Raw genomic sequence first — 15,564 nt, forward strand, 5'->3', positions numbered from 1 at the left:
TGCCTCTAATACGCACAACCACAATGTACATTTTAAATGGGTACGTGGCCACTCGGGTGTAGCAGGCAACGAAGCCGCCGACAGCCTCGCTAAATCCGCCGCAGCCTCCTCCCTCCCGTCTAGCTACGACAAAATCCCACCTTCTAAAATTAAGTACTGGAACTTCCAGCTTGCAATCCACCAATGGCAACAGGAATGGGATAGCAGCATCACCGGCAGGACGACTTTCAACTTCATCCCTAACATCACCCAGCGCCTTCAGTGGAGACACTTCTCTCCTTCTTTCGCTATGACCCAGTTGCTTACTGGTCACGGCAACTTCAAGGCATACTTAAAAAGATTTCATATTCTAGAAGACAACATCTGTCAGTGTGATGGCACTTCCATCCAGGACAGCAGTCACTTCCTCTTTGACTGTACGCTGTTCAACCAGAACCGTGACATTCTTATTGGCAGTGTACTCTATGCTGGCTTCAACTGGCCCTGTCCTTTTAACGTCTTCCTTGAAAACAAGGACATTTATTATAAGCTAGCAGACTTCCTCTCAGCGACGGCAGCACTGAATCCAGCGAGCAGTCTACACATCGCAAACAACAGTGTTCGAAATCCTGATTGAGTGGACTTCTCTTCAAAAGTGTTTCTTCATTGTACCCAGGAACTGTTACCTTGTGATTTTCACTTCCTTTGTGGCTTTCTGTATCATAGTGTTATGCTACTGATCGCTACGCTACATGCTACTGTTTTATCTGTTTTACTGCTTTGCTTGTTCTCCCCACCGCTTGTCAGGCAGTTGTCCTCATTATTTGTCTGTTTTTTTTTTTTTTTTTACTCTGGTTTATTTGTAAATAAATGTGATGCGTGTGCTGTGGGATCCCACCTCTTCCTCCCTCTTCCTGCCCCCACTTTCATCCCCTATCCTTCGCATTTCTCCTTCTTCCTTCATTTCTTTTCCCCTCCTGGTCGTACCTATGAGTGATACCAGGAGCTCCCCACTTTTCATAAATAGAAATAGAAATACTTGTTCTGTGTGTGGGGTAGTAAGGATGATTTGGGCATTGGGGAAGTCTGCCGTAATATCAGGGTCTGTTGTGTATGTGGAGAGTGCCATGGTACTCTCCTACTATGCTGTATATGCGACTTAAACAAACATTTTCTGACACGCATTGAATGTTTAATAGACCAATGTACACCATTTCCAGTACACCAGTATTTCACACTGGTTATTAGTTGTAGAGAGTCTTATTTTATTATTATCCCAGTGTGGTATGCAGATATGTATTCATGTAAAACACATACTTGTATGACATTAAATTTGAATTTGAGCAAAGTGCAAGTGTAAAAGGAATATCACTAGTTTATTGAAAAATTACTCAAGCAAAAACACAAGAATATTCTTTAATAGAAAAAGATGTAAAGGTTTGGGATGAATAGTTTTCACACAAATGAGTGTCTAAGAGTTGATGATGTCAGTCTTTTATGTCATTTAAGTCTTGTATGTTGTGTAGGTTGTTAAATAAAATTTTTATTTCTTCACATTCATTTTTAACAGTTAAACCTACAGAGACTTTGTTTTTGCTAAACAAGAAATAATGTCATCTTTTTTAATCTCTTGTTTTATAAGATTTAAACTTAAGAAATAATAATTCTAATAATAATGATAATGATATGATAAAATAAAATAATTTTGTTATAAAGAAAAACAAACTAAAATTGCAAAGGGTTAAACATACATTGTGTAACTCCAGTGCCTACCATCTTATCCATTTGGCTATGGCCATTACAAGAAATACAATTTTCAAAGACTTATAAGCTATACAGTCAATTTTCAGAGGCCCCCTTTTTTTTTGGAAATGCTTGAGAAGTAGGTCCTATTATTTGAATAAGGCACTATTCATGTTTAGGGTTGCATGCTCACCAACTTTCATTCAAATCAGAGACTCAAACGTCTGGCATTCTCCTTGTCAGTCAGGAACCTCAACTATGTAAGACTGAGATAGTTGGAAAAACATTCAGCACACTCCATAGAATCAACACTAAAGACCCTACACAGTAAGCATCAGAAAAAAAAAAATCGATACTTTTACTGTTTGATGACATATTGAAACTTTTTCTTGAAGATAAATTTTTTATTACAATATATAACCTAACTCATTTTGCTCAGTCTTAAAACTAGTCATTTCATACAGATTTAAATATTATCAAAATTCTATCTATTATTTGAATTGATTATAAAAACAATACTTTGTTTTAGCAATATCTTTTCCATCACTCTCTTCATTCTCTACTTCTTTCTGAACTGCTTCTAATTGTATGTTTGAAGTTCGTTTTAATTCCTTTTTGGATGTTTTCTTAATATCCTAAACATATTTAAATAATCAAAATGAATTATTCTACTATTACTATTATTACTAATATAAATTATTATTATTATGAATAATTTGACTATTAAAAATTCAACTACATTATCTATTTGAATCACTGAATTTATGCAGTTGAGATGATAAATAATGATCTCATTTTTTCTTATTTTCCACTGACCACTGAGTAAACAAGAATTTTTTAATGCAGAAAGATGTTTCATTATCCATTGTTTTAACTTTTTTACAAAATGCATTTCAGCCAAAAGTAAAAAGTAAAAGAACAATGCCATGGATAATAAAACATCTTTTTGGATGTAAAAACTTTTGTTTGCTCAGTGGTCAATGGCAAATAACAAAAAATGAGATCATTATTTATCATCTAAACTGGACTGATTCAAATAGTTAAAAGAAGCCAATATTTAATAAACTATTATAAATTTCTATTGTAGTTATATTTTATATAATTTTAAAATATACTTTACAATGTTGAAGTTGTACCATTTGATCATTTGTATTTCTTGTAATATACAAAAATTCATTTGGAATCAAAAGAAGAAATAAACAAAGCAGTATTTTTGTTGTTGGAAGATTGGAATCTTGCAATTTATTTATTTTTTTTTTACATTTTATTATAAAAATGAAATGTAATTTTGTGTTATTTATCTGAATAATTTAAAGATTAAAAATAAACAAGTATTAGTTCAAAACAGAAACCTACCAAAATGAAAAAGTAATAAATCAATGCCATGATATTATGGTTTATGCAGGTTTTACTGTATTTTAATATTAATTTCTGATATGTTCTTATGTAACAAAAAACAAATCTTCAAGACATTCCACATACTGATTAATCAGTTCTAATTTAGCAGACTAAAAACAACTGCAAACTTTTGATATTCAATCAATCAATCAAATCTTTAACTAGCATAAAGGAATAATTCCCTGTTGCAGGGGGTAATACATAAATTAGATGAAAAATTCACAAAAGTATTAGAACAATTTTTTTGTAAATTATTTAACATGTACAATTATTTTTTACAGTAAAAACCAAATAGATCTACTCTAACAATATACAAGAAATGCAGTTTTAACTAATGTATCCTTACTGGAACTACTACATTTTATACAATGTTATTACACATTAAGTTTTACTATCTTAAATTTCTTTGCATTTCCATAATTTTAATAAAGTAATTACACAATTTAAAGATCTTTTTTTGTTAAGGTTGTTTAAAATATTTCTAAAATCAAGAAATGAGCTACAATGAAATATCCACAGAATATCATGAGTCATGCATGCTTGCAAGTCCCTGGCAATTCTGCAACAAGTGAAGCATTGAAAAATCCTTAGATTTACACCAAAAGCACTCAGTGTTTTAAAAATTAATATATGAGTTACCAATAAATAGTGAATATTTGTTGAGTTGTAGTTGGGCTATTAATCTTCTCACATTAATGTTTATTGATTTAGTTATATATGTTTAAGATGATGGTATATTTAATATATTTAAGTCCAAGGAAGATAGTTACTTTGACTTAGATTGTCTTGGTCCTTATTTATGGATTGTGAAATTGCAGAATCTAACAACAGTGATGTAGCCATATTTCCAATCTTGTATATTTTTTTAAAACAACAAATCTGACACTCCGAATGAATTCAAAATTTATTAAACTTGGTTTGCCAAAACTGATCGGTTTTTAATTTTTACTTTGTTTGTTTGTTTCCTGGTGTAAAAAAGTTATATTGTTGTTGCTTCTGAATTTTAGCTGTAATAAAATTTAATTATACGTTTCAGAAAAAAAGGAAAAAACTAGATACAATTGGTTTCATGGTGAATGGCATATCCAGGAATGCTTCTTTCTAAATAGAGTAATCTTCAGAGGAAATAAAAATGAAAACATTCTAATTCAAGGGTGGGCAACCTTTTTTATAACATGGGCCAGAATAAATTTTACGTTTTTTCCGCGGGCCATAGTAGTTAATTGACACCTTGTGACCTGTAAATTTTTAGTCTGAAAATATGAAATAAATAAATAAAAAGAAATTAATTACTACAGTCGACCCCCCTATAACACTGTTGATTATTCCGTTTTATATGAATTCCATGTTGTATGAGTCACTTAGATTTTACAAATGCGTGTGCCGGGCTGTGAACGGCTCACCTATTTGTAAAATCTAGATGACTTTAAACACAATAAAAACAGCACTATGTAGTTGGATACGACAAACATTATATTTTCTAATTGCATAGCTTTTGCACATAGATTTTCTTGATGGATGACGCGATGAGATATAAATAATTTAGAAAAATTCTGTTTTCCCATTTTTTGTTTGAATAAGGAAATGACTCCCTTATTTTTTCCTGTCATTGCTGTTACAACACTTCAGAAAATAATATTCAATTTAAACTAGACGAATTACATCAAAAAATATTTATTTATAATTTCTTCTAAACATCTCGCGGGCCAGATAGAAACTTTTCGCGGGCCGTAGCTGGCCCGCGGGCCGGGGGTTGCCCACCGTTGTTCTAATTTATATAAATAGTCCAGTCCCCAAACTGGGCTTGTATAATGAATAATTGGGTTAATTATTGAATTATATATGTAGGCTGTTTTTTTTCAAGCTACAATCGTCCATAAAAAAAAAAAAGAACAGACAAGCTTTTCCATCCCCTTGTCAAAGAATATTGCCACCAATGACTTGAGATGGGCCCTAAGGTTGTTTTAAAGATTGTCATTAGTCTTGAACCTCTGTCCTCCTAATCATTTTTTCTGTTCAGGAAAGGTGGAAGTCACTCGGCGCTAAATCGGAGCTACACGCTGGGTGTTTAAAGGTGGTGAAGACTTTCACCCAGCTTAAAACTTTTTAATGTGTGAAGACTTCCACCTCCTTCCTGAACTGAAAATGTGGCTAGCAGGGCAGAGGTTAGAGACTAATGATGATCTTCAAAACAAAGTTAAGGCCATCTCAATTCACTGGCAGCAACATTCTACAAAGAGGGGATGGAAAAGCTCATTCACAGATATGACAAATGCTTCAATCTTCATGGGGATTATGTCGAAAAGTAACCATGTATGTACCCAACTTTTGATGATAAATTCATTTTGTTATTTACACTTGTCTTTGTTTTATGGATCATTGGAGCTTGAAAAAACCATCCTCATAGTTTCATGTGTATGTATAGATTCATTGTTTTTAAAGCTGAGCTTAAGAACAACAGCTTATGAATAGCTTGCTTCACTTTATTATTTAACTTGGAAACATGTGCTTTAAAAGTGATATTCCAATCAAATGTGACACACAAAAAATTAACTTCCTTTACTGTTTGTAGCAAAGATTTATAAAGATATAGTCTAGATTGTTTTTCTGAAATTTTACTATTGTTTCAAAAAATGAAAATTTTTTGTTTTAGTAGGATTTATTGTTTAATGAATTGATTTAAAGTATAAATTCAGTTGCTTAATTTTCCTTTGCAAAGAGATTTTAGTTGGAACCAGAATTACAAGGTCACTGGCAAATAAAATGTAATGAAAGACAGTTACCAATTTCAATACCATCAGTTGAATTTTGAAAAATTTCATCAGACCTTTATAAGGTCTGATGAAATCTGCATGTTCTGTCAATCTTCAAGCAAATTTTGTTGTTTCTTTTTTATAAAGGCAGTAATAACTTGATCCCAAATCTGATTATTTCTAAGTGTTAATCATATAACTGGGTTAAGTGACTTGGTTAATTGAATTATATCTAAAATGCCTTCCTGTGACACAAATTGTAAGTCCAATATCAATTTTATAAAATTATAAATTTCTAGTTTTGAGATGTTTTTCGAAGTAAGATAGTTGTTCAATATTATATTATTATTAAGATGAATTTTTTTGACTAAAGCATCTATTTTGAATTGCATAAGTTCTTTTTCCATTTTTAAGTCATCAATTTGTTATTTCAGACTATTAATTTGTCTTTCCATTTTTTGATACTGTTCTTTAGTTTCAAGAATGCTATCATGAATCAGATCAAGACCATCTTTTATGGAAGTCATTTGATTAGATAGTCTTTCATTGGAGGTATTTATAAATCTTAGATTCTGTTCCATAAAACTGTCATTGAAGTGTCTGATGATTGCTTAGGTTGGTTAGTGAAGTAAAGCATAATACATTTGACTCATCTGGGGATTTCTGTGGACTGTGATACTATGTCCATATGAGGATCAATAATGGCTAAGGATGATTCCTGTGAGCCTTTATCCACATATAAATTAAAATCTGTTACGAGTTTGGTATTAGTCGTAGTTGATTGGTCTTTTCTGCTGCCCAGTTTGTTTTGTTTAGTGGTGGTCTTCCACGCTTTACCTGTAAATGTTGCATTTTAGCTGGAATTTGACTTTCTCCAAAGGACAATAAGTCATATTAAATTCTATTCACATTTTTACAATTTAGAATAATTAAAAATTACAAGTTCACAAATTTCCTACATGTTGAAGTGCAGAAGAAAAATCACCAGCAGCCTCAGCAGTCAAGACATGCCTCCCAAACTTTTGATATTTAGAAATAGAGTTTTCAATTAGTAAAAAGATCAACAAATCAAATTTTGTAAATGGAATTTTAAATTTTATATTTCTCAAACATTTGATTTATTAATCAAATAATAATAAATAATCTTAAACCAAATTTTCATTATATTCTATCCTATTAATTTTTGTTTTAATTGTTGTTAAATTCTAATAAATTCAAAGCTTTTATTTTGAAATAATGCTTAACTAATGAAATAATTGCTCTATCTAATTAGCATAAATTACAAACATTTAAAACTTACATTTTTCAGCTTCTTATCCAGTTTTTCGTTATCTATTTTTTCATTACCTTTTTCACTATCTTTTCCTTTTCCTTAAAAGATAAAATTAAAACATTACATAAATTATTATTATTATTTAAATAGGTAAATATGATGGAAATACTATTAAATTAAATTACATCATCTCATGCTAAACCTGATTTAATGCTTATATTGTAAATTACTCAATCAGATATACCTTAAATCTGTAGCAACCTTATTATTAAACATGCTCAAAAATATATTTATTAGACAATATTTTCACTATTATAAAAGAGAAACAGTTTATATTCTTTATTATGGTTACACCTTAAAATCTAATTATTTTTTTTATTAATTAAAACAACACATTTATTTCTTGCTGATATATTAATAGTCAATATTAAGACAACCATGTATGTACCCAACTTTTGATGATAAATTCATTTTGTTATTTACACTTGTCTTTGTTTTATGGATCATTGGAGCTTGAAAAAACCATCCTCATAGTTTCATGTGTATGTATAGATTCATTGTTTTTAAAGCTGAGCTTAAGAACAACAGCTTATGAATAGCTTGCTTCACTTTATTATTTAACTTGGAAACATGTGCTTTAAAAGTGATATTCCAATCAAATGTGACACACAAAAAATTAACTTCCTTTACTGTTTGTAGCAAAGATTTATAAAGATATAGTCTAGATTGTTTTTCTGAAATTTTACTATTGTTTCAAAAAATGAAAATTTTTTGTTTTAGTAGGATTTATTGTTTAATGAATTGATTTAAAGTATAAATTCAGTTGCTTAATTTTCCTTTGCAAAGAGATTTTAGTTGGAACCAGAATTACAAGGTCACTGGCAAATAAAATGTAATGAAAGACAGTTACCAATTTCAATACCATCAGTTGAATTTTGAAAAATTTCATCAGACCTTTATAAGGTCTGATGAAATCTGCATGTTCTGTCAATCTTCAAGCAAATTTTGTTGTTTCTTTTTTATAAAGGCAGTAATAACTTGATCCCAAATCTGATTATTTCTAAGTGTTAATCATATAACTGGGTTAAGTGACTTGGTTAATTGAATTATATCTAAAATGCCTTCCTGTGACACAAATTGTAAGTCCAATATCAATTTTATAAAATTATAAATTTCTAGTTTTGAGATGTTTTTCGAAGTAAGATAGTTGTTCAATATTATATTATTATTAAGATGAATTTTTTTGACTAAAGCATCTATTTTGAATTGCATAAGTTCTTTTTCCATTTTTAAGTCATCAATTTGTTATTTCAGACTATTAATTTGTCTTTCCATTTTTTGATACTGTTCTTTAGTTTCAAGAATGCTATCATGAANCAAGAATCTTTCTGTAACTAACTTAATCTTTTCATTAATGAAATATACAGAACAATCAATGATAAAATCTTTCACCTAAATAAGTATAATGATTTTTTTATGGTTATTACACCATAAAAAAAATAGCCTTACAGTGAAAAATAAATTTGTTTAAAATTGATTCATGTAGCAATTAATATAAATAAGACAAAGCTATTATTATCTTGTGTAAGTGCAGAAAAATGTGAGTGTAGGGATGTAAAGCTTAACATTAGAGATACTAATGGTCTCAGATGCATTTACATACACTCATAACCTGTATGCACTATGAAAGTTTTGAGAATCATGCAATGATAAAGTTCTTGACAAAAGATCATCATAGGCCATCAGAAATCCACAAACACTTTTGTAATGTGTACAGTGATACTTCTTTGTATCTAATGATAAAACAAAAGACAAAACTTTTTAAACTTGGAAGAGAATCTCTCATGATGACTCACACAGTAGATGCCTGGCTGCAGTGATCACTGAAGAAAGCATTGTACTTTCCAAGGATGATCAACGTCTGAAGATGAAAGAAATTTCTGTGAGATTTGAACTTGTCTTCTTCAAATTCTTCTTGAACATTTTTTATAAACAAGGTCAGTGCAAATTGGCTGACTAAAATTCTTTCTACAATTCAGAAGAAATAGTGGGCCAACTGCATTCATCAGTTTTTGGAGCTCTGTGAAGAGAACATTGTAGTAGTTCTGCAGTCCATTGTCATTGGGGATGAGGCCAATGATCCTCTGTTCAAAAATGAATCTCTCTTATTATTTTGGCTAGTTTTTCTGGAAAGCTCTTAACAGCTTTTTCATCTGCAGATGCAATTTACCCTTTAATTTTAATATTGTGAAATGCATTTCTTTTTAAGAATCCTGCCAGCCATCCTTCACCAGCAGAAAATTCCCTTTTTTTTTTCTTTTTTTTAAATCTTGAGTTGCTTGAAGACTTGATAGTTCCAATTTCTGTAATTCTTAATCTAAAGCTCCAAATAGTTAGAAAAATTTTTTCTAAGATTTTTTCTAATGTCTACTGTACAATGATGTTTTTGAGCTTGGTTTTGATCCACAGATAAATTTTTCATATAGAATTCTCATTTCATTTAATTGTTCTGACAGCTAAGCTTCATTCAAGCCAAAACTTTTGCCCACAGATATTGAACCTTTACCACTCACAAGGCAGTCACAAGATTTTTATTTTTGTTTCTAATAATATGGCTTTCTTTACTCTTTTCTTTGTAATTTTAGACATTTCAAACTTGTAATCTACCATAAAAATTAATATTTAAAATATTTTAATTAGACTACACTTGAAAATTAGACATACTGCAAACTTACTAAAAATAATAGCTAGCTTTTTATTCTTTAATACACCTAATATAACAACCACTTCACTCTGACAAAAATGTTGAGCTAATTATACTTCAAAAAATGAATTGATAGAATAATGCAATATGTGAAAGCCTTACATGAACTAATGAATTACTTTTCATCAATTCTCTTTCTTTTGTTTCATTTGCTCACATCAATGATAATTTATTATTTTATTATTATTTTTTTACTTTATTAAATTTTAAAATTGTCAGAGTTTTTCCTTTGACCATGTTATTTCAAAATCATGCAAAAAAGACCATGTGAAAAAAAAAGTTAGGTGTACAACCCTGATGCAAGTGAATTTCAGACAGTCATGAAAACCATCATGATGAACTACTTGTTGCAGCCATTGCATGCAGGCAACTGTGAGATGGACCTTGTTAATTTCATGTCATGCAAAGATCAGGTTAAATGGATAAAACCTAATAGTGAACTCAAACTCAACACCAGCAACATGAAAAGAATCCATGGAAATGTTTGAGGATTTATCCTTGGATGACCAAAATACAAGGAGCTGTGTTGCTAGTTGGAGAGTACCTCATGCACAATGCAGAGAGCATTTGTAGTACCACGAAACTTTGAGTGATCCTGGAGATATTCTCCTGGAAATGAAGTGCTATGAAAATGCCAATGTTATGCCCCTCTGAATTAGCAGGAAATTTTAGGTAACACCTGTAAAATGCTTTCATGTAAAAATTTAACAATATCATTATACAGGGTAAACAAAATGTCAGGGCATGGTTACTATAATATGAATGTATTCCAAAGCATGTAGAAGTTTTTAACTAATGTGTAATGAGTTCACAACAGAATATATGTATGCACTTATTAATGGCAAGGTAAAAACTGCAAATAAACTGTTATGAAACAAAGTTCCAGGAAAACAAAATAAAAAGACCAAAAATTTTTTACATACATGAACGAGAATGTTGTACTGTATCATGTTTATTTTGTTTTATTAACGTATCAAATAAATATATTATTTACAATTTATTAATATTGTATTCAGGGCTCCTACTCAAATTTTTGTTTTAATTTCCCTGACCAACTCTGTACAAATTTTCTGACCCTCATGTCCCTTATGGTATGGCACATTAACAAAATAAAACATCACTTAACTTACTATGCACATGTGCTATTGCTTCTCCAACTTTTTAACAGGTTATTTTTTCTAATTAACAGTTACACATTTTTTTATAATCGATGAATTAGTAAAATGAAAAATAAAATAAGAAAGACAAAATTATGGCATGTCTTCTCTACATAAAACTAAAATGTTTTATTAAATAATAATTTATCTTGTTATTAACTCATAACTGTAAAACTTCATGGCTTTGAAAAAAAGCAATTAATTATTATTAAAAAATTCTGTACAATCCATATACAAAAGTAAAAATTTATTAAATTTGTTCCTTAACAAATTTTCCAAACTTTATAAAATATTAATAAACTGGGAAAAAAGTTTCAGATATCAGAAATTGTTTTGTTCTGCAATTAAAAAATATTATACAGAAAAATGATAAATAGTACCATTTGAATTAATATCAAGTTATTTATCATTTTGGTTCTTTATCATCATTTTTTCCATCAGTTCATTAACATCTGCCCTCAAATTGAAAGTGTAAAACTGCAAGAGAGAAAAAATTTTTGAAATATTTTAACTTTCTATCAACATTAGATTATTAAGAGTATATGATTTTTCTCTCAAACTTATACTGAATAATTAATACAGCAGTTTTAAAATCTAAAAGTATTTTAAAATTTAAAAATAACAATTGATATTGTTGTATGCTTGCATATTTTGTGTGCTATAATTTTGGGGAAATTTTGTGTTTGTTTGGGTGAAATTTTGGATTCTGAAAATATTCTGCACCCCCTTTCCATAAGTTGCATTGTACCACAATACTTCTTGCTGCCTGCAGACAGCTACACTTGGTCAGCCATACTATCAGAAAACAAATTCAACAAGGCAACCAAGGAAAAATTCCGACTTTTTGACAATTTTTAACAAATTCCAGGAGCATAGAAACCCTGTGCATAAAAATATTATAAAAATGAGTACTCAAAAATTTCTACAGAATGTACTGTAGAGTCAAAACGATCAAACCAGACAAACAAAACCATTAGAAAGTGTCAATGGTCTTGGAAATCTATAAAATATAAGTAACAAACAGCATTAATTTGGCATCTTTTTTCAAGCCACTTTGAGTAATTAATCACTGGATAAAAAGTTCCTATGTTTGACATTAGGTTACATCAATTATTTGTCACTAATAGATGAATTATAGATTAATATATTAAGTTTAAAATATATCATTTAAAAGGAACGTGCTCAGCAAAATAAAAATCTGCATCTTGTAAGGAGGCTTGTATTAATGCAAGGGATGCAGAAGGCCTTCCATCGGCCTGAAAGTATATTGTTAAAAAATCTGCAGGAAACTCATAATTTACACTTTAATTTTATTCTATTAGTAGATACTTATATTTAATAGTATTTCTGAGTTTATTTTTATTTTATTCTTTGTTTTTATTATATTTTTTGTACATTACTAATATATTATCTTTTTAATCCACTGTCAGTTTTTTGAAATTTGAATATTTGTATTCAATCTTATGGAACGGAATCTTCCAATTGTCCGTTTTAAACCTGACAATGGCCTATGGAATAGGTTGAAAAATGTTTGTTTAAATTAAATTTTCTTGGCAATGATAAAGGTGTTTGGTTATTAATTTATATTAAGTTTAACATTAATTATGTTGAGAAGGTAAAAACTGCTATGCTACTCCACACCATTAAATGGCTGGGCAACAGCTATTCATGTCAGCTGTCTTTGATGTTGAGAAGTTTCATGTATTAGTATATATATATAGTATTTAATGTCATAGAGTAAATATATCTAGAGAATTCACTTGGAAAATACAAAAAAATTTTGTAGACATTAGCGCTCAATTGGCAGCTAACTGAATTAATCAGAACTGCCAGATATTACGTGAAGATCATGTGCAAGTTTTGAGTCACATGATTTAATGTTTGTGTGGTACATGTGGTTTGGTTTAGACAAGAAACCAAAACCAGGTCTTGTTTTAACTTTCAAGATAAAAGACAATGAATCGCAAATGACAAAAAACAAAATATAATTGAAAATATCAAGTGTAAGAGTAATATTAGCTGAACTATACTTAGTTTGGGATAGAAATTATTATTATTGTTAACTTTGTTATTATCATCACTGTTATTAAAAACACAATGTAACTTTATCAGGTTTATTTTGCTAATAAACATTATAGACTGCTGTTATTGATATTTTATTTCATTTTTTAAATAAAAATTAATTTTTTATGAGCATTAAAGGAATTACGTGTAGAAAAGCTGATTACTTTTTAAATTTTTATTTGTAATATATAATGGAATATATAACAAATCAATTATTTTATGTATTAAAAATATATAAATTTATAAAGTTTGCTATCACCGTGATAAAATATCTTTAAAAATAAATTGAGGAATTTTGTAAAGTTATACTATTTACTATTTATCAAAAGTAATTAAATCAAGATATTAAGAATTAATAATAATCATAGTCATGTGATTTGTTAGAAGTCAAGTGTGAAGGACATCAAATATTATAATTGTGACCTATAGATAATATGGAATACATTTCAATATTCAACAACTGGCTCAACAGTGAGAAAATGACTTATCTAAATGGATTGTTGAGTTTTCTGTTGAAGCCCTTGATGCTGACATCACAGGCTTCAACAGACAACTCAATAGACTTGTGACAGACATTGTCTCTCATCTTTAGGAGACAATGTCTATGTCACAAGCTAGTCGCTGATTGGCTAATCATTTGTCTACATCTCAAGAGATTATCACATCTCTCCAAATGCAATCTTGGACAACTTTTCTCTTAAAAATTCTCTTGTCTCCCAGAGATGAGCATGTATTCTTTTTACGTCCAGTGTTTTTTCTGTAGCCTCGATTTCATTACATCCAATATGGACAACTGAATGCTACTCACCTTATACAATCATTTTAGGGAATGTTCTCTATCTCAGAAAAAATATATTTTGAGATAGAGATAATGCTTTTGAATTTTTTTAAAGCAACTACTCAGAAATGCCATTGACTCCATCTTTTTTTAATGATTCTACATCAATTACTGAACCATTGAACATGCTGTTAATCTTATCTGTTACTTCCATCCATCCCTCTAAGTATTTTTCAAAATATTACTGATATCTAATTTCTTAACTAAATATACATGATTTTCTAACTAACTTAGGTTATTAAAATTTCTATTTGTTAAGAGAATGTTACTCGTGACTTTACAATCTGTAAAAACATTATGAAACAAAAACATCTCTGTCAAAATTATGTGCTTTGTTTGAACTGTATGCTTTCCTTATCAGGTGGAGAAAATAAATTTTATTTTTAAAAAATATCAATTACATTCTATTTTTCTTAAACTTTGAAAAAATTCAATTAAATAAGAATACTGTAAATTATATGTCTTTGTTTTATGGATCATTGGACCTTGAAAAAACCATCCTCATAGTTTCATGTGTATGTATAGATTCATTGTTTTTAAAGCTGAGCTTAAGAACAACAGCTTATGAATAGCTTGCTTCACTTTATTATTTAACTTGGAAACATGTGCTTTAAAAGTGATATTCCAATCAAATGTGACACACAAAAAATTAACTTCCTTTACTGTTTGTAGCAAAGATTTATAAAGATATAGTCTAGATTGTTTTTCTGAAATTTTACTATTGTTTCAAAAAATGAAAATTTTTTGTTTTAGTAGGATTTATTGTTTAATGAATTGATTTAAAGTATAAATTCAGTTGCTTAATTTTCCTTTGCAAAGAGATTTTAGTTGGAACCAGAATTACAAGGTCACTGGCAAATAAAATGTAATGAAAGACAGTTACCAATTTCAATACCATCAGTTGAATTTTGAAAAATTTCATCAGACCTTTATAAGGTCTGATGAAATCTGCATGTTCTGTCAATCTTCAAGCAAATTTTGTTGTTTCTTTTTTATAAAGGCAGTAATAACTTGATCCCAAATCTGATTATTTCTAAGTGTTAATCATATAACTGGGTTAAGTGACTTGGTTAATTGAATTATATCTAAAATGCCTTCCTGTGACACAAATTGTAAGTCCAATATCAATTTTATAAAATTATAAATTTCTAGTTTTGAGATGTTTTTCGAAGTAGGATAGTTGTTCAATATTATATTATTATTAAGATGAATTTTTTTGACTAAAGCATCTATTTTGAATTGCATAAGTTCTTTTTCCATTTTTAAGTCATCAATTTGTTATTTCAGACTATTAATTTGTCTTTCCATTTTTTGATACTGTTCTTTAGTTTCAAGAATGCTATCATGAATCAGATCAAGACCATCTTTTATGGAAGTCATTTGATTAGATAGTCTTTCATTGGAGGTATTTATTAAATCTTAGATTCTGTTCCATAAAACTGTCATTGAAGTGTCTGATGATTGCTTAGGTTGGTTAGTGAAGTAAAGCATAATACATTTGACTCATCTGGGGATTTCTGTGGACTGTGATACTATGTCCATATGAGGATCAATAATGGCTAAGGATGATTCCTGTGAGCCTTTATCCACATATA

At 29.4% G+C, this 15,564-nt stretch overlaps 1 protein-coding gene across 1 annotated transcript in view; it reads right to left on the bottom strand.

The window, feature by feature from the left end:
* Positions 1-15,349, bottom strand: part of LOC111625812 (BUD13 homolog) — a 29,434-nt gene extending 14,085 nt beyond the window's left edge. The window contains exons 1-3 of the mRNA XM_023369045.1: positions 15,259-15,349; positions 7,174-7,244; positions 2,242-2,357 (exon numbers count right to left, since the gene is read on the bottom strand). Coding sequence (XP_023224813.1) covers positions 2,242-2,357; positions 7,174-7,244; positions 15,259-15,349 — 278 coding nt within the window. The remainder of the gene's footprint in view (positions 1-2,241; positions 2,358-7,173; positions 7,245-15,258) is intronic.
* Positions 15,350-15,564: the final 215 nt, after the last annotated feature.

Source organism: Centruroides sculpturatus, unplaced genomic scaffold (genome assembly GCF_000671375.1).
Source record: "Centruroides sculpturatus isolate CEXI.00-Female unplaced genomic scaffold, Cexi_2.0 scaffold440, whole genome shotgun sequence".
Taxonomy (NCBI): Eukaryota; Metazoa; Arthropoda; class Arachnida; order Scorpiones; family Buthidae; genus Centruroides; species Centruroides sculpturatus.